Source organism: Theropithecus gelada, chromosome 7b, assembly GCF_003255815.1.
Source record: "Theropithecus gelada isolate Dixy chromosome 7b, Tgel_1.0, whole genome shotgun sequence".
In the NCBI taxonomy this organism is placed as follows: Eukaryota; Metazoa; Chordata; class Mammalia; order Primates; family Cercopithecidae; genus Theropithecus; species Theropithecus gelada.
Window position 1 is genome coordinate 101973326 of NC_037675.1, and position 25926 is coordinate 101999251.

The following is a 25926-nucleotide window of genomic DNA, read 5'->3' on the forward strand; positions in this document are numbered from 1 at the left end:
CAGAGCGAGACCCTGACTCGGAAAGAAAAGAAAAGAAAATTCCACTGTATCTATTTTAAAAAGCTTCTAGTACTAAAAAGTGAGTTTAGGAAGGTTGCAGAATCCAAGGTCAATATACAAAATTAATTGTATTTCTACATACGAGAAATGAACAATCTGAAAATAAAAGTTAATAACATTTATGATAGTGTCACACTAGGAAATAATTAGAGATAAATTTGACAAAAGACATTCAAGATCCTTTCACTTAAAAAACCACAAACTGTTGCTTAGGGAAATTAAAGAAGACCTAAATAAATGGAGAGAGACATCTGTTCATGGATTGGGAGACTCAATATTATTAAGGTGTTTTCCCAAATGTTTTAGAATCAATGCAATTCCAGCTGTAGAACACAAACATCATGGAGGATTCTCAAAGATTTGGCAAATGGACTGATCCCATCCGTTTGGTAAAGGGTTAGGCACTGGTTGCACAGGCTTGTGCTGAGCTGTGTGAGTTTGAGAATGGTCTCTACAATTATTTTCTGGGGCAACAGGGACTGTCAAGAGGTGGGATGAGGCCAGGAGCCAGGCCTGACTAGGAGGGTCTCTGAGATAAGAGTGAGTAGGATAGGGCCACATGGGAGGCAAAGGTTCACCCAGAATTTTGACGGCTAGGTGATGGGGTTATGGATGACTCTTATTTTTGTTGTATTTTTCTGTTTTTTTTTTTTTTTTGGGCAGAGCACACATATTTCCAATGAAATCAGAGAAACAACAATCCTGTAGCTGTTTCCTATGGGATTTTGTTTTTGCACTTCTGTATAGTTTGGATAATTTACAAGAAGACTGTATTTTTTATAACCAAAAACAAAAGGCTGGCAGGCAGGAAGGACATGACCTGTGGCTAGATCAATACTTGTTCAGTCTTTGGAGACTGTGAGGAACTCTTGGTAGGGCCATGTCTTGGTAACAAGGACACAGAAACCGTGGTAAATACGGCACCAACAAGTGACTGCACCATATTTTACTTGTCATGTTCTTTTCAAATCTGTTACTTTTGTCGGACACAAAGAACGTCTCTAGTTAATACATGAAATCATCTTGGAACATTTGACAGAAGATTTAACTCCTTAATTCTGTGAAGGCAGTTTGGGATCTCTAATTACTTAATTGAAAAAAGGCCCGCACTTCAGTCTGCTTCAATGTTGGGGAATTAATCTTTAAAACCTGACAGTGAACATTAAATTCAATTAAGGAGACCGACTGGCAAAGATTCTTCCCTCCTTCACCCTGGGTAGCTTTGAGAGGTAGCTGACTGGTCTGCATTGATTCAGATGCTCTCATTGTCTGTGCATCTACTAGGAGAGCCAAGTGTGCATTTTTCACTTCAGGGGGAACTTGTCAGACGATTTACAGATTGATGGATCTTCCTTACATGTTTCCGTGGCTGATTCGGGAGTTCCCCTGGACAAGAATTCAAACATTCCCGTTTGCTGCTTTTGGCCTTGGATGTCATAGAGTTCAAGTTTTTTGTAATTTCTTCTTTCTTGCATGACTACCATGTTCTTTCTCCCTGCTCCCTCCTCTCCTCCTCTCCATCCTCTCCTCCTCTCCCTTCTCTTCTCCTCTGCCCGCTGCTCCTTCCTTTTTCCCTTCTCTTCTCCTCTCCCCCTTCCTCTCCCCTCTGCTCCTGCCTTTTTCCCTTCTCTTCTCCTGCCTTTTTCCCTTCTCTTCTCCTCTCCCCCTTCCTCTCCCCCCTGCTCCTTCCTTTTTCCCTTCTCTTCTCCTCTCACTCCTTCCTCTCCCCTTGCTCCTTCCTTCCTTTTTCCCTTCTCTTCTCCTTCCCCTCCATTTCCCATCCTGTGTTTTTTTCTTTCCTCTCCCCACTTCCTCCATCACTTCTTCTCTCCCTTCCTTTTTTCTTCTTCTCTGCCTCCTCTCCCTCTTGTTAATTTAACTTTTTATTTTAAATATGAAGTGTTTTAAACATACTCAAAAGTCTAGAAGGTAAGATACCCATACACCTGCCACTGAGATTGTCAAATCCCCAGGTGTCTGTTCTCAGTTCTCAGCGGACCCACCCGTCAGCATTTGACATGGTGACCGGTCTCTTTGTCAAAACACTCTCTTCTCTAGCCTTCCAGGACTCTCCTCTTCTGTTTTTTTTTTTTTTTTTCCTTCCACTTCACTGGCCTCTTCTTAGACTCCTTTCTGGTTTCTCCTTCTCCTCCCCTGGCTCCCAGCCTGTGAACTTTGGAGGTCTAGGGTTGAAATGTGGGACTCCTCTCTGTCCTGTCTGCATTGCTCCCTGGGAGAGCTCATCCTGCTCATGGCTGCAGCACGATTTCCACAATGGCATCCACAGCTCAGCCTCTGCCCTGGACCTCTCTTTTGAACATCACACTGGTATGGGATGAGTCTTTATACTGTCTGCTCTCTGTCATTCAAAACTGAGCTCCAGGTGCTCCTTCCCTCAAACTTACCCCTTCTGCAGACTGACCCATCCCTGCAACTCCACCCCTTTCAGTGCTCGGTCCAGGAACTTCGAATATGCCCTGGGCTTTTCCCTTGTCCTCATATCTTACTTCCAGTCCAGGGAAATCCTGTTGGTTCTACCCTCCAAGGCAGGCAACTTCTCTATTGCCTCCCACTGGTCCCAACCATTTCCTCTCTCCCTGGATTCTTGCAGAAGCCTCCTGATCGTCTTCATCTCCCTTGCCCTTCATTCTCCTCCCTGCATGGCAGCTGGAGTGGTCCTATTGGAGTGGAACTGGCCCTCATTCCCTTCCATTCCACCTGCAGAACCCTGGGATGCGCCAACGGATTATGGTTTTCCGACTTCGTCCCTTTCTTACCACCTCCCTGCCAATCCCGAGCCTTCTTCACTTCTCTAGCTGCAGTAGCCCTTCTTGCTGTTGCTTGGCCATGCCAGGCATACTCCTATCCCTGCCTGGAAGCTTCTTCTCTCAATTTCTGCATAGCTGACTTTCTCACCCCTTCAGGACTTCCTCCAAAGTCACCTCTTCAGAGAGGTCCTCCGTGGCCGCCTTTTCAGCGCCTTTCCTTAGCCTTATAGAGCCCTTTCCTGATTACTTTTTAATACATCAGTCTTCACCACTGCCGTAAGGACTATGGATTTTTATTTGTTTAGTGTCTGTCTCCCTCACTAGAATATAAACTCTTTGAAGGCAGAGATTTTTGTCTTATTTGCTTCCTGTTGCACAATGCCTGGCTAATAGCAGGTCCTCAGGAAATCTTTGTTGAATGAATGAATAAATGAATGAGTTTCAGAGGAAACATTTGGGCATGTTTTCTTCAGAGCATTTCCATCTCTCCCTCTCCTCATCTCCCACACCCCATCTCATCACCCCAGTGCATTTCATCTCCCCTACCGCATCTCATCTCCCCTCTCCTCCCCATCTCCTCTCCCCTCCCCATCTCGTCTCCCCTCCCCATCTCCCCTCCCCTCCCCATCACATCTCCCCTACCCCATCTCACCTCCCCTCTCCATCTCATCTCCCCTACCCCATCTCATCTCCCCTCCCCACCTCATGTCCCCTCCCCATCCCATCTCCCCTCCCCATCCCATCTCCCCTATCTCATCTTCCCTACCCTATCTCATCTCCCCTCCCACATCTCATCTCCCCTCCCCTCCCCATCTCATCTCCCCTCCCCATCTCATCTCCCCTACCCTGTCTGCTCTCCATTACCCCATCTCATCTCTCTCCTCATCTCATCTCCCCTCCCTGTTTCATCTCCCATAACCCATCTGTTCTCCCCTACCCCATCTCATCTCCCTCCTTATCTCAACTACCCTCCCCCTCTTATCTCCCTTCCCCATCTCATCTCCCCTCCCCATCTCCCCTCCCCTACCCCTCTCACCTCCTGCTCCCCATCTAATCTCTCCTCCCCATCTCATCTCCTTCCTCATCTCATCTCCCTCTTCATCTCATCTTCCCTCTGCATCTCATCTCCTGTCCCCCTCTCACCTCCCCTACGCCATCTCACCTCCCCTCCCCATCTCACCTCCCCCACCCCTTCTCATTTCCCCCTCCCCTTCTCATCTCTGCTACCGCATCTCATCTCCCTTCTCATCTCATCTCCCCTCCCCATCTCATCTCCTGTCCCCATCTCACCTCCCCTACCCCATCTATTCTCTACTACCCCATCTCCTCTCCCCTGTCTCATCTCATCTCTCCTACCTCATCTCACCTCCCGTAACCCATGTCACCTCCTGTACCCCATCTCGCCTCCCCTCCCCATCTACTCTCCTCTACCCCATTTCATCTCCCCTACCCCATCTCATCACCCCTCACCATCTCATCTCCCCTACCCCATCTCACCTCCTCTACCCCATCTCACCTCTTCTACCTTATCTTATCTCCCTTATACCATCTTACCTCCCCTCCTCATCTCATCTCACCTACCCCATCTCACTTCCCCTACCCAATCTACTCCCCCTACCCCATCTCATCTCTCCTACCCCATCTCACCTCCCTACCCCATCTCCCCTCCCATACCCGATTTTATCTCCCCTACCTCTCTCCTCTCCTCTTCCCATCTCACTTCCCCTACTCCATCTCCTCTCCCCTACCCCATCTTATTTATCCAGCCCGTCTTGCCTCCCCTACCCTATCTCACCTCCCCTACCCCATCTACTCTCCCCTACCCTATCTCACCTCCCTTACCCTATCTACTCTCCCCTACCCCATCACACCTTCCTTATCCCATCTCACCTCCCCTACCCCATCTCATCTCCCCTACCTCATCTCCTCTCCCCTCCCCATCTCATCCCCTCTACCGCATCTCATCTCCCCTACCCCATCACACCTTCCTTACCACATCTCACTTCTCCTACCCATCTACTCTCCCCTACCCCATCTCATCTCCCCTACCCCATCATACCTCCCTTACCCCATCATACCTCTCTTACGCCATCTCACTTCCCCTACCCCATCTCTCCTCCCCATCTCATCCCCTCACCCATCTCATCTCCCCTACCTCATCTCCCCTTCCCTCCCCATCTCATCCTCCCCTACCCCATCTCATGTCCCCTACTCCATCTTATCTCATCTCATCTCATCTCATCTCTTTTACCCCACCTGCTCTCCCTTATCCCATCTACTCTTTCCTACCCCATCTGCTCTCCCCTACCCCATCTCATCTCCTTTACCCCATTTCATCTCCTCTACCCCATCTCACATCCCCTACTCCATCTCCTCTCCCCTACCCCGTCTCATCTCCCCTGCCTTATCTGCTCTCCCCTACATGCTCCACCCTCTCTTTGGAAGAGCTGCTGTGTAGTGTTCATAGCTTTTTCCTCTAGCCTTGCCCCTCTCCCTCCCTTCCCAGGAGTGATGGCCCTCCTCATGCATGTTTTTATAGCCTGGCTACAAATTCACAAATAAATGAGATCTGGTTTTTTTTTTTTTTTTTTTTTTTACATGTATTTTTAAAAACTGTGGCAGAATACACAGCATAAAATTGACCATCTTCACCCTTATTGAGCATACAGGTCAGTGGCATTAAGCACATTCACAGTGTTATGCAGCCTGCATCCCATCTGTCCACAGAACTCTTTATCTTGGAAAACTGAAACTCTGTCCCCATTAAACAACTCCCCATTCCCCCTCCCCCAGCCCTGGCCACCACCATTCTACTTTCTATCTATCTCTATGATTTTGACTATTCTGGCTACGTCATATAAGTGCAGTTATATAGTATTTGTCCTTATGTGTCTGGCTGATTTTACTTAGCATAATTTCTTCAAGTTTCATCCATGTTGTAGCAAGTGCCAAGGCTTCTTTCCATTCTAAGGCTGAATACTCTTCCACTGTATGGATAGAACACACTTTTACAATTCATTCATCTGTCCATAGACACTTGGATTGCTCCCCTCTTTTGGCTGCTATTAATAATGCTGCTATGAACATGGATGTACAGTATCTTTTTGAGACCCTGGTTTCAGCTTTGTGGGCATTTACCCAGAAGTGGAATGACTGGATCATGTCGTAATTCTGCATTTAATTTTTTGAGGAACCATCATGCTGTTTTTCACAGTGGCTGCACCATTTGACATGCCCACCAGCAGTGGACAAGGGTTCCAGCTTTTCCACATCCTTGTCAATGCTTGTTTTCTGTTTTTTGATAGCAGCCATCCTAATGGGTACGAGGTGGTGTTTCATGTAAAAACTTAAATGGCATTGTACTTCATATATGCAGCTTGACTTACGTATTTAATATTAACTTTTTACTGTTTAACCATGTGAACCCTGTAGATCTAGCTTATTTTACTATTTAAATAAAATTAAACTCATATTCGTACATAGTTTTGGAAGGCAGCAGTTCCCTGTGCCCCATCTCTCTCCCATGAATTCTCACTCCACTTTGAAGTCTTCTGGCTGTGTCGTGTTTCTAAATGTAAATACTGCTGTTTCTTGATTTTTTCAGTTTGAGACCCCAGCTATTGACCCTTAGTGAGGAAGAAAGAAACTGAGCTCTCTTCACATTTTTTGAAGGCTACTCTTGACCTTTTGTTTTCTTAAGTGTAGGCATTTACATAATCCCAGGAAACAAGGTTTCAGAGCTCTGATCCTTTGCATTCTGAGAACATTCAGGACTTGGCAGGTTGAATTTTCTCATTTTTAATGAGAAGGTTATCCCTGGGATCAGGTTTGTAGAAGTGCATGGGTGTACTTTGTTTGGGTTTTTCTCTTATTAAAGAAAATGAAGCTTCGTTTTCCTAATGGAACAGGTCTGGAATCCACGTTCAGCCATGTGCCAGCCATTATGCCATGTGCTGTGTAGCCATTACCTCCTCAGCCTTTACCACTGCCCTTGGGGTGACGCCCTTCTTATCCCCACTTCAGGGAGAGGGGGACTGAGGCCCAGAGAGGCAAAGCCACTCAGCCAAGGCCCAAGGCCTGCCAGCAGCCGTATCAGGTGGGAGGCACTTAGTTCTGACTCCCACGTGCTGGCTGCAAGTACTCCTCTGCTCGGGTTCAGCCTCTGAGCTACCTGGGTGGTAGGTGAGAGCATTGCCCTCATCCTGCAGTGACAAGAAGGTAGGGGACTAGCACTGCTGAGTACCTCTGTGTGTCAGGCCCTGGGCCTACCCTGACATATTCCGAATTCTGTGGCTGTTCCCCTGGGCTGCACGGTGTGATTGGCGGCATTTGCTGGGAGAGCTGGTGGAAAGCTAAGCTCAGGGGCTCTCACATGGTGTGGCCCTGGCTCTGGGAACATGCAGTTTTATACGTGATATCTTAGGTAATTTTTCAGAAGTCATTGAGTGTAACAGGGTTTTCTCCCACGAGCCTCATAACCTCATATCCTCATGGAAGGCCAGGGTGGGAAGGAGAGACAGCACCTTCTCTCCCCCAACAAAAGGACAGCTGCCCCTATGGCAGATATTTGTACTTTGACTGGTTGTAAATACGAGTGTGGCAGGTTCCTTTTTGGATCTCAGTCTTACAGCAGAACCATGAAAATAGCCTGGCCTTGGGCAGTGTCCGTGGCAGGACAGATGCCAGGGATGCAGGTGAGCCTGATAAGATGCCAGGGATGCAGGTGAGCCTGGGATAAGACGCTGGGGATGCCGGGGAGCCCAGGATAAGATGCCAGGGACGCAGGTGAAACTGGGATAGGGCTGTGAATGCTGAGGGCCCAGGACTCCCTCCTGGCCGCAGGGATGAAGCAGGTGGGAAGGGCTGGGTAGGTGACCGGCAGACACAGGAATGCTATTTTCTTTTTTTCTTTCCTTTTGAGAGAGTCTCACTGTGTCACCCAGGTTGGAGTGCAGTGGTGCAATCATGGTTCACTGCAACCTCTGCCTCCTGGGCTCAAGCAGTTCTCCTGCCTCAGCCTCCTGAGTAGTTGGGACTATAGGCATGTGCCACTACGCCCAACTAATTTTTTGTAGAGACAGGGTTTCACCATGTTGCCTGGGCTGGTCTCGAACTCTTGAGCTCAAGCAGTCTGCCCACCTTTGCCTCTCAAAGTGCTGGGACTACAGGTGTGGAGCTGCGGTACCCGTCCAGAATGCTGTTTTCTTAACCCCAGAAAAAATTTGGGGAAATGATCCTCCCAACTTACCAATCCCAAGCCTTTACATTTCTGCAATGAAAAGTTTAACATCTAGATATAGATTTGATGGTAAAATAATGGGAATCTAATTCCACCGAGACCTTTTTCTTTCTACAGAGGGGTGGAGCTGAGTCCTGTAGATCAGACCCTTGTTGTGACGCCTGGTGCCGTCTGTGTTTGCCTGCAGGTATGGAACGCCGTGGACTCCGGGCACTGCCTGCAGACATACTCCCTGCACACAGAGGCAGTGCGGGCTGCCCGCTGGGCTCCCTGTGGCCGGCGCATCCTCAGCGGTGGCTTTGACTTCGCCCTGCACCTAACAGACCTTGAAACAGGTGCGTTTCTTGTATCACCACCCTGAGGTGAGCTGGTAGCTCTCTCCCTGGGGAAGATTCTCTGGTGGGCATGCAGCCACAAGCTGTATACGGTTGTGTGGCAGAGGGAGAGGGGCCTCAGGGTGGGCTTGTGCTCAGTGAGAGGGCTTCCAGACTGCTTGCCCATTGGAACTGCGACTCCCCACAGAGGGTGGGCCTCTGCCAGCCAACACAGAGGACAGAGCCCCAAGGTTGTCTGAGCCCCAAGCCATGGGGCTGGATAAAGAGGTGGCTTTTTAATCTACTTCTGACATGCAATTTGTGCTGAAATAGATTTAACTTTATCACTGTGTCCTTTGGTTAGAATCAGGTTAGAATTCCTGTCAATTCATTATCGTTGAAAGGCTATGAGAAATGATTCCAGCTCATAAGGAAAGTCTTCAAACGAGTTCTGCTTTAATGCCCACACTGAAAAGGCACTTGGGCAAGATGGATTCGTGCTGGGTAAATCCTGAGGGGGCTCTTGACAAGCAGGGTGAGAAGGAGAGAGAAGTCAGTGGAAGGAACTTTCCTTACTGAACGCTCCTGTGCAACAGGCACTGTCAACACCCACTGCAGCCATGGCCCCCAGTGGGCCCTGTCCGGGGTTTACAGTGAAGACAGCCAGGGAGTGGCAGAGCTGGGATTCACACCTCTGCCATCTGACTCCCTTCCTCTCTTTCTCCTTTCCCCTCCCCTCCCCTCCCCATCCTTCCCCTCCCCTCCCCTCCCCAACCCTCCCCTTTCCCCTCCCCTACTCTCCCCTCCCCTCCCCTACTCTCCCCTCCCCTCCCCTCTCTGCTCTCTTTCTCTCTTTTCTTCCTTTGCTTTTAAAAATGTTTTATCCCCCTCCATAAGCAGGATCCAGCTTCTTTCAGCACCACACTTCCTCCTCCCCAGAGCTCCTCCTAGGTCCTGTTTCTGCTGGGCTCCACTGCCAGGAGCCCAGGGAGAGGCCAGACTTCGCACCAGTCCCTGGGGCTCCCCTTGAGCCCTCAGGCCAGCATCTTGCCTGCCTGGCCCTGCAGTGGTGGGGGCTCTGGGGCCTGCCTCTCCCAGGGTCTGGCAAGACGGAGATGATAACTTGCTGGTCCAACCCCTGCTGCTCATGCCCAGCAGCCCCGAGGAGACGCAGAGGGAAAATGGAGAGGGTGGTTTGTTTCCACCTTGCATGTGGGCGGCCGTGCAGCTCCTTGCATGCTCAGTAGGGGAGAGGACAATACTGATGGTCACAGGGCCCCTGCCAGGTGCTATAGGCTTTGCACACAGCATGTCTAATCTTCACTGCAGCTGCCGGCAGTGATTATTTCCATTTTAAAGGAGAGGAAACTGAGGCTTAGAGGGGCGAAGCAGCTTGCTCAGTGCCTCCCAGTGGTGCATAGCCAGCAGGGATTTGAAGCCATGTCTGTGCAACTGCAGATCCTGTGCCCTTCCCACCGTGCCATGTGTGTGGCGGTTTCTTCTCATGAAGCGCTTCCCTGGTCTTGCTGATTCTCTTAATCCCTTGCAGAGTGGCCAGACTCAGGGAGTTTAATGCCACTTGTTGATGGTGATGACTGGGCTGATGATGGCAGCACTTACTACTGAGCACCCACTATGTGCTGGGCATTCTTCTGTAGCCTCTATAGAGCGTCTCATTTAGGCCCTGCTCACCTTTGAGACAGGCGCCCTCAGAATCAGCTGTACACACGCTGGCCAGGGGCACAAACCAGCAAGTGGCAGAGCCAGGATGCACGCAGGTGAGCCAGGATGCACGCAGGTCTGCCAGGCCCCAAAGCCTGCTGCCTGACTGTTACACTGTTGTCTGCATGTCCCATAAGATATGCTTGATAGAGGAGACACAGCTGAACAACACCCAGTGCCTACCCTGGAGAAGCTCCTGTCTGCTGGGGAAGACAGAAGTGCAGTCAATCCCAAATTGCAGTGATGGAGAAAGACACAGGAACTACAAGAACATCTAGCTTGGAAAATCAAGGAAGACTTCCTGAAGGAAGTGAAACCTGAGCTGAGCCACATATTAGGTGGACAGAGATTTAGGATGGAGGAGGTATGGTTGATGAGGAGGAAAGTAGGTTCTTGCAGATGGAACAAGGACAGGGTCGTCACAGGAACAGGGTTCCATGTAGTATGCATGGAAACCAAAGCAGGATGTAATATGGGGTCCTGGGACTGGAGGAGATGAGTCTGAGGAGTGCAGGAGGGGAAACCCCAGCCTGTGGGTCACATGAGCACATGTGGGTAGCACACTGCTCACAGAGTGACAAGCTCACTCACTCACACCGTTGGGTTACTCAAATCAAATTCATTTGATGGCATTGATGGGTTCATAGTGGCCCTTAAGCATTATTCTCTCAATCAACAGATGTTAAACAAATGCATGCAATTGTGTGTGTGGGTGGGTATGTGTGGATGTGTCTTGACAGGGGGTTCTGAAATTTTTAGACATTCAAAGAGGGTCCTCCTGCCTGACAAGTCAGGGACTGCCATAGCAGGTGGCAGGCAGAGGCCATTGCTGAATTTGAAGCAGGCAAGAGTGAGTCAGGGCTCGATCTGTGCTTTGAGTAGACCTCCTTGGTAGCTCCCGCTGGTCCTGGGTGACCTATAGCCCCTGGTGGAGAGTTGGAGTGGGAGGTAGAATGCCTTGCCGAGACTGCGTTCGGAGAACAGCTTGTCTGGCCCCAGGCCCAATGTGCCCCTCTAGCTATGGTGTGTTGTGGGTAAAGAAAAGCATGGCCCTGCCCCCAGGGCATTACCATCCAGTGGGGGAGGTGATTGAGGACTTCTTCACTCCATCCCTCTGCTAGGAATGGCGCTCACCACTGGGTTCATCTGTTGAAGGCCCAGTTTCATTCACTCTGCAGTTACTTACTGTGCACCCACTGCATGTAGGACTTGGTGCTGAGGCCACAGTGGAGAGTATGGTGGGTCCCTGCGAAAGAATGGTTGAGGGGTTTGGACCTCACCCTTGGGTAAGCTCCCCACACTCAGACAGGGCCTCTTCTGCTGAGGGTGGTTGGTTTCCATGTCCCTCTCCCTGGCTAGCATGGGAGCTCCATGAGGATGGAGTCCTGTCCCGGTGCTCTTTGTGTCTCTATCCTCTGGCCAGGGCTGGCTTGGAGCAGCTGCTCAGTGCCTGTGTGGGTAAGATGAGCTGAGTTGGTCCTTGCCAGGTCCTCCTACCTGGGCAGTGAAGCCCATCAGGGACTGCCAGGGCTCCACCTGTGTCTCCCTGTATGTCTCCTACCTCATCTGTGCACATCCCACCTCCAGCCCGGGTTTTGGTAAGTGCTCTCTTTAGCCACTGGGGTGGGCTCTGCAGCCCCTGTGGCTTTCGTCCCGCTTGGACTTACCTTGTCCTTTCTCTTCGCTGAGTCTGATCTCCCTTTTTACTGGATCTGCCTTTTTCCGCCCTTGGTGATTTGGCTTTTTCATTTCAATCTAATTAGAACTCCCTGCCAGGAGAAAGCAGTGCAGGGCGTTCTCACCGCAGCGCTTTGGGAATTAGTCACCCGGTGCCCATTGTCGTTAATGGGAATTTGGCGCCAAGGCCATTTATCCTGGTGTCCTCAATCAATACAGTTAAAAATCTGTGGATTCTAAAATGTCAATACCCGGCCTGAAATATGGAGGGCCAGCAACATTTTATCTCATTAATTTATAGTTCTGACAGGCTGTTGGCTTATAGAACAACCATGAATCAACACTTAAATAAAACCTGCTTGCAATTATTTTTGGTGCTCTTGTTTCAGTCTGTAATCTTCCTAACAAAACGTCTGTGGCACCTTAGGTTGAGGTGGCCTCAGGGAACGCTGGCTGACTCCACCAGGGCCCTGAGTGTCGCCTGTCTTATGAGTCAGCTGTGCCACACGCCAGCTCAGCCAGTCTCCTCAGAATCCCCCGTAGAGCTTGCTCAGTTCTAAGTGGTCCTGTCATGTTTATTGCAGACTCCAGGCCCTGAGGCAGGTGTCCCAGCCTGACCCTCGAGGATGCAGCTGTAGAGGCGTACAGGGCCTCTGTCCTTTACCTTTGTTGGCTGCAAAGGAGATTCCTCTTCCTGGAGCCCTGGGGCCCTGGCTGGGCAGGGAACCCTGTCCTCCTTCCTGTGCATGGGCCAGCTCTCCTGATATGTGCTGGCTCATCTGAGCCATCTGTGCAGTGTCACCTGGTTCTACCTCCCAGATCCTGGAGGCAGCATGTGCAAGAGGGCACATGGACAGGGTAGAGGTGTTGGCTCTTCTGCCTCCCTGAGCCAGGCCTCTTCACCTGTTTCTACCACACCACCTGGTGCTGGGGCTGTTGAAGGAAGCAGCTGTGATAACACATTTAGGGCACTTTGCAGAATGCCTGGCGCATGGTAGGTCCTCAGCAAGGAGCTCCTCTCCTCCTCTGTCACAGCCCATGGGGCCCTTGTTCTGCTAAGTTGTCCAGACGGTCCTTGTTGGCGGGCCATTTCCCCACATGGGGCCACTTTTTGATCATCATCCAGAAGCCCCTGCTCGTCCCCTCAGTGAGCTTACAGATGTGCCCTTGGTCCCATGCATGGGTCTTGGGGGCAGACTGGGAGGAGGCTTTGGGCCATCATGGGTTCTCCCAGCATCTCCTCCACATTTCCCTTCCTCCTGGTGATGGAACAACACACGCCCTTTATTAGGGCTCTCGAGTGAGTATGCAGACCCCCAGCCTGCCCAGCCTGACCCTCTCCAGAGCCCCAGGCACTCATCACTACAGAAGGCCTATGGCCCTCTTCCTTCAGGTGCCATTGCCTACAGCTCTGCTGTCCCCAGCTTCTGACTGGCTCGTCCTGCCCTGGGGTCCCAGTGTCTTTTGGTGGGAGTCATGGTGTGTGGAAATGAGCAGCCAACTGGGACTGGGCTCATAAATGACCATTTCTCCTTGTTTCCAAGAGGTGTCTTCTGGTCTCTCCCTTGTTTTCAATCTATGACCGGGTGCTTCCATCACAGAAATGCTACAAGGAAAAAGAGACTGACAGGTTATCGAACCCTTGCTGTGGGCTGGGCCCTGGGCTGTGTGCCCTGGATTCCAACACGCTGCCTGGCCTGTGTGGAGCTGAAATGAGTGAGTGGATGGTAGACGCTTTGCTTATGTGACACGTTTAGTCTCCCCACTAGCCTGTGAGAGGAGTGTTTTTATCCCCATTTCATGGACCCAGAAACTGAGGCTTAGAGTGGTCAGTGACTTTCTTGAGGCCTCCCAGCCAGAGGTGACATAGCTGGGATCCAGTGCTGGCCTGTGACTAGTAGAGCTCCTGCTGTTGAGGCATGGTGTGGCATGCTCTCCCCACATCTGTTTCCCTGCTGTGAGCAAACAGGGAAACAACGGGGAACCCAACTTAACCTGACTTCTGGGGAGCCTGTTGGGCAGCAGCTGGCCACCTGCAGAAGATAACCTGTGGCCTCTGGGAAGAAGGAGTGCCCCAGACTGAGGGGGACTGATCCCTGTAATTAAGTGGTCCATGAAGGAAAGATGCCTCTCCAGCGATGGATGGCCATGCTCCAGTGGGATAAATGCTAGCCCTGACGACTTCAGACCACTTGGCATGGGAAGGGTGAGAAGTGTCCAAATGAAATCCATGGCAAAGAGCCCCAAGAGCTCCTGGGCTTTGGAGAAAGGGCCAGAGAAGGAGGCTTCTTGTGCTAAGCCTTTGAGGTGGTGCTGGCTCCTGCCGGTCCTTGGAAGAAGTGCCGCAGAGGGACCTGGGCTTCTTGGTTCTTTGGCTTTCTGGCACTGTGGCTGGAGTTTCCCTAGCATAGCTCAGGAGGACTTGATTAGGTATCCCTCAGGCACCCACAGACCCAGAGGAAGTAGAAGGAAGCTTGTGGGCACATTTACAAAGCATCTGATACTTATATGTACATGCTCCTTGAGTCCTAGGGATTGTTGCCACTGATCCAGAAGTGAAGGCTCAGAGGAGCTCCACAGCCTAGCGAGGTCTGAGCTGATGAGGGTTCCCTGGCTGCCACCCTTCAAGTGCCTCCTTGTCCAGTGAGCAGCCGCCTACTTTCTTGCCCACTTGTGAGTGGGTCTATTTTCCAAGGCCAGTCTCTGTTCCCACAAATATCCTTCCTTTCTCACTCTGAAAGTGCTTCTCCTCTGTCTGAATCTTGTTTTCTCTTTTTCTTTCCTTACTTCTTTGGAGTGAGAAGCTGACCCTAGTTACGGATATTAAATCAAATGTTATTAAACTTCATTACAACACCATGCCAGCCCTTAACTGCCACTTGGGAAAGTGCCTAGAGATCCTTCACATCTCCACAAACACAGCTCACACCAGCCCCCTAGACAAAGAAAAGATGGTTTCTAATCCAAATTCTTGTTTTGTTCATGACCGTGAGTGCGCAGTGGTGATGTCTGACGTGTGTGTGTTTGGTTGCAGCTGCATCACAGTTTGGTGCCCTTGTCAGGTAAGGCTGCCATTATTGACTGACTCTGGAGCCCAAACGTGGTTATGGCGTGTTTGCTATTGGAATGGCGAGTTCTGAGTTTCAAAAAACCAACTTACTAGTAAAGCACTGGGATACACCTTGTTTGCAAGTTTAGAACTCTTATTATTTTTTAAATTTTTGAACATTTGGTCTTGTCCAGAGAATTAAAAGCAGTGACTGACATTGGTCTGGGCAATGATTTTTCGGATAGGACTTAAAGCACAGGCAGCAAAAGCAAATATAGGCAAATAGAATTACATCAAACTAAAAAACTTCTGCACAGCAAAGGAAACAGTTAACAGAGTGAAGAGACAGCCCGTGGACTGGGAGAGAAAGTGTGCAAATCATACATCTGATGAGGGGCTAATATGGAAAATACATGAGGAACTTAAACAACTCAACAGCAAGAAGCCAAATAACCTGATTTTTAAAATGAGCAAAGGATCTGAACAGACTTTTCTCAAAGGAAAAGATATGAATGGCCAACAGGTACATGAAAAAATGCTCGACATCTGTAACCATCGGGGAAATGCAAATTAAAACCACAATGAGATATCACCTTAAACCTGTTGGAATGGCTATTTTCAAAAAGACAAATGATAGCAAGTGTTGTTGAGGATGTGGAGAAAAGGGAATCCTTGTATGATGTAAATGAATATGGCTATTTTGGAAAATAGTATGGAGGTTCTTCAAAAAACTAAAAATAGAATTACCGTATGATCCTGCAATCCCATTTCTGGGTGTATCTCCAAAGGAATTGAAATTGGTGTGTGGAAGGGATCTCTGCACCCCCATGTTCATTGCAGCACTGTTCACAGTAGCCAAGATATGGAAGCCACCTCGGTGTCTATCAGCAGATGAGTGGATGAAGAAAATGTGGTGAATATTCACAATGGAATACTCTACAGCCTTAAAAAAGAAGAGTGTTCTGTCATTTTTGACAATATGGGTGAACCTGGAAGACATTACAATAAGTGGGATAAGCAAAGGCACAGAAAGACAAATCTCACTTACAAGTGGAATCTTAAAAAGTTGATTTCCTAGAAGCATTGAGTAGAACGGTGTTACCAGGGACTTGGGGGTAGGGGTGGATAGGGTAAGTGGAGATGTTGATGAAAGGGTATAAAGTTTCAGTTTGACTGAAGGAATAAGTTTTAATGATCTATTGTACTGCATGATGACCACAGTTAATAATGTGTATTTCATAACTGCTAATAGACTTTTAACATCCTAAAATAATAGACTTTTTTTTTTTTTTTTTTTTTTTTGAGACGGAGTCTTGCTCTGTGCCCCAGGCTGGAGTGCAGTGGCGCGATCTCGGCTCACTGCAAGCTCCGCCCCCCCGGGTTCACGCCATTCTCCTGCCTCAGCCTCCCGAGTAGCTGGGACTACAGGCGCCCACCACCTCGCCCGGCTAATTTTCTTGTATTTTTAGTAGAGACGGGGTTTCACCCTGTTAGCCAGGATGGTCTCGATCTCCTGACCTCGTGATCCGCCCGTCTCGGCCTCCCAAAGTGCTGGGATTACAGGCTTGAGCCACCGCGCCCGGCCAAAATAATAGACTTTTAACATCCTCTCCACAAAAAAATAAATTAGTGAGGTGATAGATATGTTAATTAGCTTGACTGAATCTTTCTATAATCTATATACAGATCAAAACATCACATTGTACCACCTATATATATATAATTATTATTTATCAATTAAAACTAATTTAAAATGAAACAAAAAAGAATGGGAAGGAAAGAGCAGGTGTAAGTATGTCATTAGAAGACAAATTTTCCAACTTGGTTAAAGTATAATGGAAAAAAGAAAGACAAATTTTAAAAAATGACTGCAACTACTACTATTTCTTCTGTTATTACTATTATTGCAGTGCTACAGCTATTGTTTATTGGGCCCTATCATTTGTCTGGGGCTTAGATCTCCTACATACATTATTTCTAATTCTCATAACCACCTTTTGTGATCCTGAGTCTACAGATGAGGATACCAGGGCTGGAGAGGATTGCTGGCTGATGCAGGGCCACAGCTGATAGAGAATGTTCAGATGCAGGCCCAGCTGGCTCTCAGGCCAGACCCTTCCCAGGCCTTTGCCCGGATTGCCAAGATGGCCTCTGTTTCTGATGCACAGAGTTTGCTTTGAAAGTTAGTAAGCTTCTTTTCTCGTTAACTTTGAGTCAGGATGGTGAAATTTACAGCTGGCTGAATACTTCCCAGAGGATGAGTGTAACGATATTGATTTTAGCGAAATGAGTCATATGCCTACTGCCTGGGAACACAAGCTCAATTACCACAAGCCAACAGCATAAGCTTTCCCTTGTCAACATTTTTCCTACGTGTTCATGAGTCTGTGGATGTGAACAAAGCACTAGGAGAAGGAAAGGTCACGAATAACTGGCGGGGATGCAAGGTAGGGTGCCGAGACCTGGCCTTGAGATTAGACGGGGCCAGTCTCCGTCTCAGCGTGGCTGACTCATGTGGCTCTGGGCAAGTCTCTCACCTCGCTGAGCTTCCGTTTCCCTGGCTGTGAGAGATGGGTTAATTACACCTACCACCCAGGTTGCTGTGTGATGCGTGCAAGCTCCAGACAGGCCTGGAGGTAACAGGCTCCTGATAAATGTCGTTCCCCCTCCTTAACTGTGAATTGCTTTGCTGGGTCTGCCTCTGAGCTCCCTGGAGAGGGGGACATGAGCTTCTCTTTTCTGTCCTGGAGACCCATACTTGGGTTTCATGTGACCTGGATCAAATACCTATTATGTGCCAGGAACTAGACTGGGAGTCATTCATGCTGAATGGAAGAGGAGGGCCCTCACGGGCCTGGAGCCCTGCGTGATGATAGGATTCCAAGCATAGATGTTAGGGTGGACAGGTGGTGCTGCCCCGGCCACATGGGTGTCCACCTTGGGGAGCTTGATGTCTCCACCTGAGAAAGGAAGAGGGGCAGCTTGGGGGAGCCACCATTCCAGAGTTCCCAGGTGCCTTATCACAGTCATATGGGGATTGAAGCACTGGTCATAGAGTTAGTAGAACAAATGGAATTTCTGCATTGTGTTTTAAACATGTTTTTGCTTTAACAATTTTTTTATTTGTATCATTATTGATTCAAGGAGAAAATAAGTGATTTTTCCTAGCTCCAAGAAGATCCAAACAGTTTTTATACTGGTTGAGCTCATTATAATGAGATCAATAAAGTCAGTGCCAGTGGATTAAACATTTTAAAACTCAGTTTCCTATAATAAGGATACAGTGAATAAACAGAATTTTCTATAACAAACAGGTAAACAAGCAAGATGGTCTTAAGGTTAAAGGTTATGTAACAGCTAACCATTGCGCTGAAAGTAACATTGCCCGGGAGAGGATATGATAAACAAGCTCCTTGATTTATGAAAAGGTAGAGAGGAAGAGCCTGTCTGACAAGTTAAGACCTTCTCCTCTGGCATGGCTAGTGTTCATGTTCAAGATATTTCACTGATGAATATTTTCCAGACTTTACCCATATCTCTTTAACACATGTAAAGGGCAGCCCAGGGCGTTGTATTTTCAAAGCCTCATGGGAAAAGCCCAAAAGCATTAATCTCTGGAGGTTATTGCTATTTAAAAACCTGTATCCCAGCCGGGCGTGGTGGCTCATGCCTGAAATCCCAGCACTTTGGGAGGCCGAGGCGGGCGGATCACGAGGTCAGGAGATTGAGACCATCCTGGCTAACACGGTGAAACCCATCTGTACTGAAAATATAAAAAAATTAGCTGGGTGTGGTAGCAGGCACCTGTAGTCCCAGCTACTTGGGAGGCTGAGGCAGGAGAATGGCGTGAACCTGGAAGGCAGAGCTTGCAGTGAGCCGAGATCACGCCACTGCACTCCAGCCGGAGCAACAGAGCGAGACTCCATCTCAAAAAAAACCAAAAACAAACAAACAAACCAAAAAACAAACCTGTATCCCTTGGTTTTAGTTTGTAATTGAACCAATGATGAATTCAATAATTTGGGGTTTAATTTTGTAAACTCTAATAGCTCCCTTTTGTGGATTGCTGTTTGCCATGCTCTGTGGAAGGCTTCATGCACCATGTTACATTTAGCTGTCATGACAACCTTACATGTGTAAGAGTGTGAGACACAGCAGTGCAAGGCCCCTCCGCTGGAAGTGACAGAGCTGGGATGGGATCTGGGTCTGCGTGGCTCTGAACTCCTCAACTATACCATCTCCTGCTTCTAACATTGTGCCAGATAATGAAGATAATGATGGCTATGGTCCTAATCTCTGAAACAAAGTCTTATTTGAGAACTTCTTAGTTAGCAAGATTTCTACCTTAGTGTTTTCACTAGGTATCTAGAAACTTACTAGAAAATTTAAAAATCTTGTAGTTTTGAACCCTTTTAACAAAGAAAAGCAGTAAGGGCCTAGTTATTGTAAGTAAAAATAGGAAAAATGTATAAACTACAGCTTATCTTCTAAATGGAAATACTTAAAAAGACAGATTTTCAATGTCTTTAGGGGGTTGAGGAAAAATAACATTCAGATTTTTTGTTTGTTTTAGCAGAAAAAGTTCGATCATCATCTTTTAGCAATTCAGCTTTCACGTTTTCTCTCATCTTTCTTCCCCATTGTTGGCAAGACTGTATCACTGCACTTTTGAAAAAACATATGGATAATTCACTGTCATTTCTGAAAATAAGCATATGGTTATATGCTATGGTCCAAAAACAAGGGACATTTTTTTCTCCAGGCAGATAGAGTTTATGTTTCCTTTTGGATTTAAGGGTTGGCAATGAATGCCAAGTGAGCAAGAAGCCGGCCACTGAATGTTCTCAGCAATAAGTGCAGTATTCCCTGTGGGGAGAAAGAGTCTGGCAGTCCTGGGCCTTCTAGATGGTATGGGGACTGCAGTGGCATCCGTGTCCTCCTTTTCTGTCTAGGGGATGTGATGGTGGTCCCTTCTGACAGTCTCCAGATGACCCCCAGCCACTTGGCTGAAGCGAGTGTCCTGGGGCCTCTGTGCTGCCACATTGCTGCTCTGAGTCCCTGGCATAGGCACATATAAGGGTATATTAAAATATATTTTTAAATATTGACTATTTTATCCTTGTATCATCCTTTAAAGTGTTCTATTTTTGATATTTTAATAATGTTTATAATATGTTGGTACAGAAGCACATTATACAACTTAAAACAAATATCTATATATTGGTGATGTGTGCCTTAGGTTTTTCATGGATGGGGTGTACCGTCAAACTATAATAGTTTGGAGACCATGGATCTAGGCAGATTGGGTCTGTGAAAGCCTCCCGCTGTGACTGTCGTGAGTACTGATTGATGACTTTCATTTCCACACCTGGTGAGCTGGCAGAGGCCTTCACTAATGTGTGGGGGTCACAGAACACAAAGCTGGGCAAGCTTTTGTGCTTTCTGAATTGAATGAGCAAGTGCTGTTTCCTGGGTTCCTGTGAGTGGAAATGATGCTTGAGACCTCGGTGTCTTCATGGTCTTCTTCGCCACCAGCTTCCCGTGTCCCTAAGTAGCCCATTGCTCAGTCCCATGGGGGAGTTTCTATGGGTACAAGGCAGTCAAGGTTCTTCCTCCTGTGCTGTGAGAGCCCTCATGGCACCTCTGAGCGAAGCCTGCTCCACGTTTCTGACTGGGTGGCGTGTGGCAGGTGCTCTGCCTGGTGTGTGAGCCCTGCCTGTGGGGGGCATATACGGGGTGGCACCCAGAGACTCCCATGGTGAGAACACCCTGCCAAGGCCGGTCTGCCTTCTTGATGTAGTTTCAGATGGATGAGGTGTGGACAGACAAGAATGACAGCCAGTGCTCTGGGACACAGGGGCTGCACTGGGTAGTGGAAGGAGGACCAGCTTTGACCTGCTCCAAATGATTGATGTTTTCGAAGTTTATATAGCTTACCTCTAAAAGATCATAGTTATAAAAAAGACATTTTCCACACCATATGTGTATATATGTACACACACAGACACTTACCATAATGCACATAAATGCTTGACAACAGTTTATGATGTATTTATAAAGGACAAGGACTGCCTCATGTCCTGTAGAGCCAGTGAGACCCCCAATGGCCCACACCACTCTGTCCAATCTGTGCTTGGGCCACTATGATGGCCACTCTCATTTATCGCCCAGTGTCTCAGGCCATCCCACCTGCCATGCTCCATAGCAGACCATTCATCCATTATTATAAGGTGGCTGATCCTGAAAAGTATCACCTTAGAGCAGTCCTGTTTTTGGTTTCTAGACTCCCAGGTAAATAATCTACTGTGTTAACCGTGGAGCCTTGGAAATGTTCCATGACCTCCCTGGGCTTGGTTTTTGGTTGTGAAGTGGGCATAGGGTCGTTGTGTGGTTTATATGAGCTAATGCATGTCATGCTGACAGCAAATATGAAAGGTGCACTCATTGATCCACCCATCTAAGCTCAGCCCAGGCGGAGGGGATGTTCAGCTAGTCAAGGGTGGGCTGGCCAGAGAATCAGAGAATAAGGGCAAATCTTGCTGCTGCCACTGTCATATTTCCAGAAAGTCTCCGTTGGGCCACATTGGGCCCAGGGAAGCTGTGTTTGCTATGGGCCCCATAACAGATGGCATCTTAGTTTTAAGATATTTGTTTTGTGACCTAAGTTTTCTAACCCTCTCTTCTCTTTTTGTGTTGTAGGAACCCAACTATTTAGTGGTCGAAGTGACTTTAGAATCACTACCTTGAAATTCCATCCAAAAGACCACAACATTTTTTTATGTGGAGGCTTCAGCTCTGAAATGAAAGCTTGGGATATAAGGACTGGCAAGGTAATAGCCATCTTCCTAACTTGGTCTTTCCACAGGAGAGCTTGCTTCAACAATTTGAATAATTGGGGGCAGGTCAGCATCTATATATAGGGCCCTTGAGGTGGAATAATTACCACTTAATATTTAATCAGTGCTAAGCATAATTTTTAGATGTTTTGAAAGAACATTCTTGAGTTGTCAGACTTAAAATATCATAGGTGCAATTTTATGCAGCATATTACTAAAAATATTTGTTGAACACCTACTGTGCACAGATGCTTCCAGATGATATAAAATGAATCTGCTAGGTTACTCAAGGGAATAATGTGTGGATACAGATAACTTTGGTACAGAGAATTGATTTGTGTGTGTGTATGTGTGTGTGTGTGCACTTGTATGCATGCTTGTGAGAGAGGAAGGGAGGAGGTAAGTGCTTTTAGCTTGCTGTGGGAAGGCTTCTTAGAGGAGCCACTGTTCCTGGGTCTTAAAGGCTGGTTGTGATTTCCATACCCAACCTTTACTACAACCTGCTGAGCCTTTTGCCATCACCACTTACTAGATGGCAGCTCCACCCTAGTTGTTCAGGCCAAAAACATCAGAATCAGCACTGTCTCTGCTCTTTGCATCATATCCCCATATGCAAACCATTAGCAAATTCTCCAAAACTTGGACACTTTTCCCCACATCAGCTCTTGTAGCTCTGCTATTGTCTCTCACTGGGATGGTTGCAGGAGTTTCCCATCTGATCTCTCACTTTCCCCCTTGCCCCTTGCAGGCTGTTCTCAACACAGCCACTACACTGGTCTGTTACAGTGTGACTCAGACATGTCACTCCTCTCATCAGAATCCTCCAGGCTCTGATCTTGCAGTAAAAGCCAATGTCTCTGATGATCCACAAGGCCCAAATGTACCTCCCTGGCCTGGGTGCCATTAGTGCCAGCCCCACTAGGCTTCTTGCCTTCCCTGAACATACCAGCACATTCCTGCCTCAGGGCCTTTGCACTTGCCACTCCCTCTGCCTGGAAGGCTCTTCTGCCTGTTTCCTAGGTAGAGGCTTGCTGCCCCCTGTCGTGGGGCTCTGCTCACATGTTACCTCTCCATGAGGTGCCCCCTGCCCACAACCCACTAGCATCTGCTAGTCCCCTCTGCTATCTCATTTCTCTCCATAGCATTTACCATCACCTGACGTATTACGGATTTTATGTGTTCATTCATTTGCCTATTTCCCTCCTCTAGAATGTAAGCTCTTTGAAGGCAGAGAGTTTTGTTTGCTGCTGACATCTGGCTTCTAAAACAGTGCCTGGCACATAGTAGGCACTGTGTGAATCATGATTGACTGAATGAGTAAATGACAGAGGAAGAGAGTCATGCAGAGAGTGGAGATACAGGAGGTGGGAACACAGGATGCCTGTGGGGACTTGGCTGGGTGTGGGCTTCACACAGCGAGGTGGCCTGGGCAGAGAGTTTTTCAACGCTGTGTGTCTTGGTCTCAACAGTGGGGAGCCACGGGAGGTTTGTGAACATCTCCTGCCTTGGTCCTAGATAGGTGCAGCGTCCAAGCAGGTCTGTCCTGAGTAGAGGCTGTCCATGTGTTCCAGAGGGAGGAGGGTGAGACAGAGCCCTCAAGGCCTAGATTCCAAATTTGCCTTTCTGCTTCAGACTGGCTGGCACAGGAAGACCCTTTCCCGACAGGCAGTTGGAAGGGGCTGTGGGTTTTTTGAGGAGAGCCTAAATACAGAGACTTTTCTTGACAGAGAATGGGAAGTTTTGTCTGTACATGAGATCTTGCTTGAAGTACTCACAAGTGGGAGCATAGATAGATGTAGTCTTTAAAAAAAATCACACATTTTTCTTTTACAAAGGAACTTTCTTATAAAAATATTTGGAAAAGAGAGGAAATTACCCATAAAGAAGTGGACACAGTGGCATTTTTAAAAAAACCCGCCAAAACACTTTATATTTAGGATATAAATACATGACAAGTGAAAGAAAACATTTGAACGTGCCTTGTGAACTGGAAACTCTTAGTCATACCATTTGAAGTGGGACCTCCTGAGCACCCAGCCACTCCTGACAACCACGTCCCTTATGGGTGCGCTTACTGTTTTTAGCCTCAAAGACCAAACACGTAAGAAATTACTCACCAAGGACGCCATCTGATTTAAGCATTTGTTAAAAATACTGGATTTTTTCCTAGGGCAGATGCCAGCTGACGAGCTCTGAAAATGCTGGGGGAGAAGCAATTAGAAGCAGATGTTGCTGTGACTGGTGTTGGCATGTTTGCGAGTCTCTCCCAAGATAGTAATGTGGCTAAGGGATCTGTGCAGTATTTGTTTTTACTTCCTTTCTACCAACAATCCTCCCCCGCCGGGTCACGGGGCTCGTTCCATTTGCATCAGTTGGGCTCAGGGGACAACACTCTTTCCTGCTTTGACAGGTGTTGACCATGTGTCTCAAATGAACTCAGCAGGAGGACCAGGGAGGAGGCACAGCCCTTGCCCTCCAGGGGCTCCCGCCTGGGGCTGCTCCCTTCTCATCCCTGTGGGCTCCTGTGGCGCTGTCCCAGGTGCTGAACCTTCTGGCTCAGCCTGGGCGTGTATGTGAACATCCAGAAGCAAGCAGCTTGACTTTTTCCAGCTGCCTTCAGGGACTGCGGTGGGAACCGCAGGTGGAAGTAGGAGGGACACAGACCTTAGCTTAAACCAAGACAGGCCTTCCCTTTTAAATACAGTGGGGAAGGAATGTTTTGTTGTAAAAGTAATATGTAATCATATGACAACATTGGAAAATTCAGGTAAAGAGAAGAGGGGTAGTCCAAGCAGCCAAAGGTAAACATTAGCAACATTTTGATATTCTTCTTTCTGTTTTTTTTTTTTCCCTTGTGGTTTTTAAAAAAATTATAAAAGCACTATTTGGTCTTATTTTTATACACAATTTTGTATTTTGCTTTTCATGTGGCATTAGAAGGATATTCTTTGTTAGAGCATACTCTCATAAGGTCTTCAGTCATATTCCTTTGTCTCAGGGTGTCCCTGACTCACTGCCTCGAGTCTCCGCAGGACTCAGAACAATGTCTGGCCTAGGCAGGAACTCAGTAAGTATCTGTGGATCAAATGAATCAGATGAATGCTTTAACATATTAAACCATTTCCCTGTGTTAGACATGTAGGATATTTCAAAAACTCTTGCCATTTAAAATTAATAGATGTGAATATAGAGATCAGCCGTCAGCAAACTATAGCCCGAGGCTAGTCCAGCTTGCTGCCAGTTTTGTAAATAAAGGTTTACGAAACAGCCACACTCATTTATTTATGTATCATCGATGGCTGCTTTTATACTATAGTAGCAGAGTGGAGTCGTTGCAACAGAGACCACATAGCCCACAAAACTAAAGATGTTTAAGATCTGGCTGACCTTGGCATAGAGAGATGTGATTCTGACATCTGTCACCCTGTTGATTGTCAGGACTAATCCTCCTGAGCTGGCTGACAAGGTGGGTGTCTTGCCCCATTCTGTGTTCCTTGCAGAAACCAGGTGCTCAGAGAATGTGTTTTCTAGGTGGGAACTGTTCCTTCAGTCAAGGGTATATAAGTTGTTTCTCTCTTGTTACAATCTCTAAACAAACTATCAAGGTTGAGTTTATTACACATTCCACTGTAAGAAACATCTTTGTGCATATAGCTTTTTCCACATTTGGGATTTATTTCCTTAAGCTTGAATCTCAGGATGAAAATTTCTGGGTCAAAGCAAGCCTACATTGTGAAGGTAAGGAGTAGGTTTCTGCCAGCAGAACTGAGGGGAGTGAGGCCAGACAACCTCTCCCTGGGATCTTAGGGCACGGTGAGTAGTTGGAACATATAACTTTTTAGTTACTTTCCAGTCATGAGGTTTTATGATTCCTTAAACGTAGCCAAGAGATAAGTGTTAAGATTCTGGACTTCTGTAGTCTAGCCCAATTCATTACAGCAAATGGGCTATTTGACTCCCTGTCTCCTCTTCTTGGCTGATCTCGGGTGATCTCTCCACCTCGGGTTTGATGTTTGTAGCACATCTTGTCACTGCAATGTGCCTGACTTCATCTCCAGAGGCCGGCAGGACGTGTTCTGCACAAGCCAGCTGTGTGTATTTACTCGAAGCTGGCTTCCTGCTGCTGCTGCAGCATCCTCTGACCCCTATCCTCCCGGCAGTCTGCTTGAACATGGGTGTGGTCTGGAACCCAGGACGCCTGTGGTCTGACCTTTACAGTATGAGGGTCAATTTCTGCAGAAGCCCCCTGAGCCTCTAGTGC

General features: G+C 47.8%; 1 protein-coding gene across 6 annotated transcripts in view; it reads left to right on the forward strand.

The window, feature by feature from the left end:
* Positions 1-25926, forward strand: part of WDR25 (WD repeat domain 25) — a 152158-nt gene that overhangs the window by 84836 nt on the left and 41396 nt on the right. For all 6 annotated transcript variants that reach the window (XM_025391752.1, XM_025391746.1, XM_025391748.1 and 3 more), the window contains 2 exons: positions 8255-8402; positions 21529-21659. In XM_025391752.1, the coding sequence (XP_025247537.1) occupies positions 8255-8402; positions 21529-21659 (279 nt within the window). The remainder of the gene's footprint in view (positions 1-8254; positions 8403-21528; positions 21660-25926) is intronic.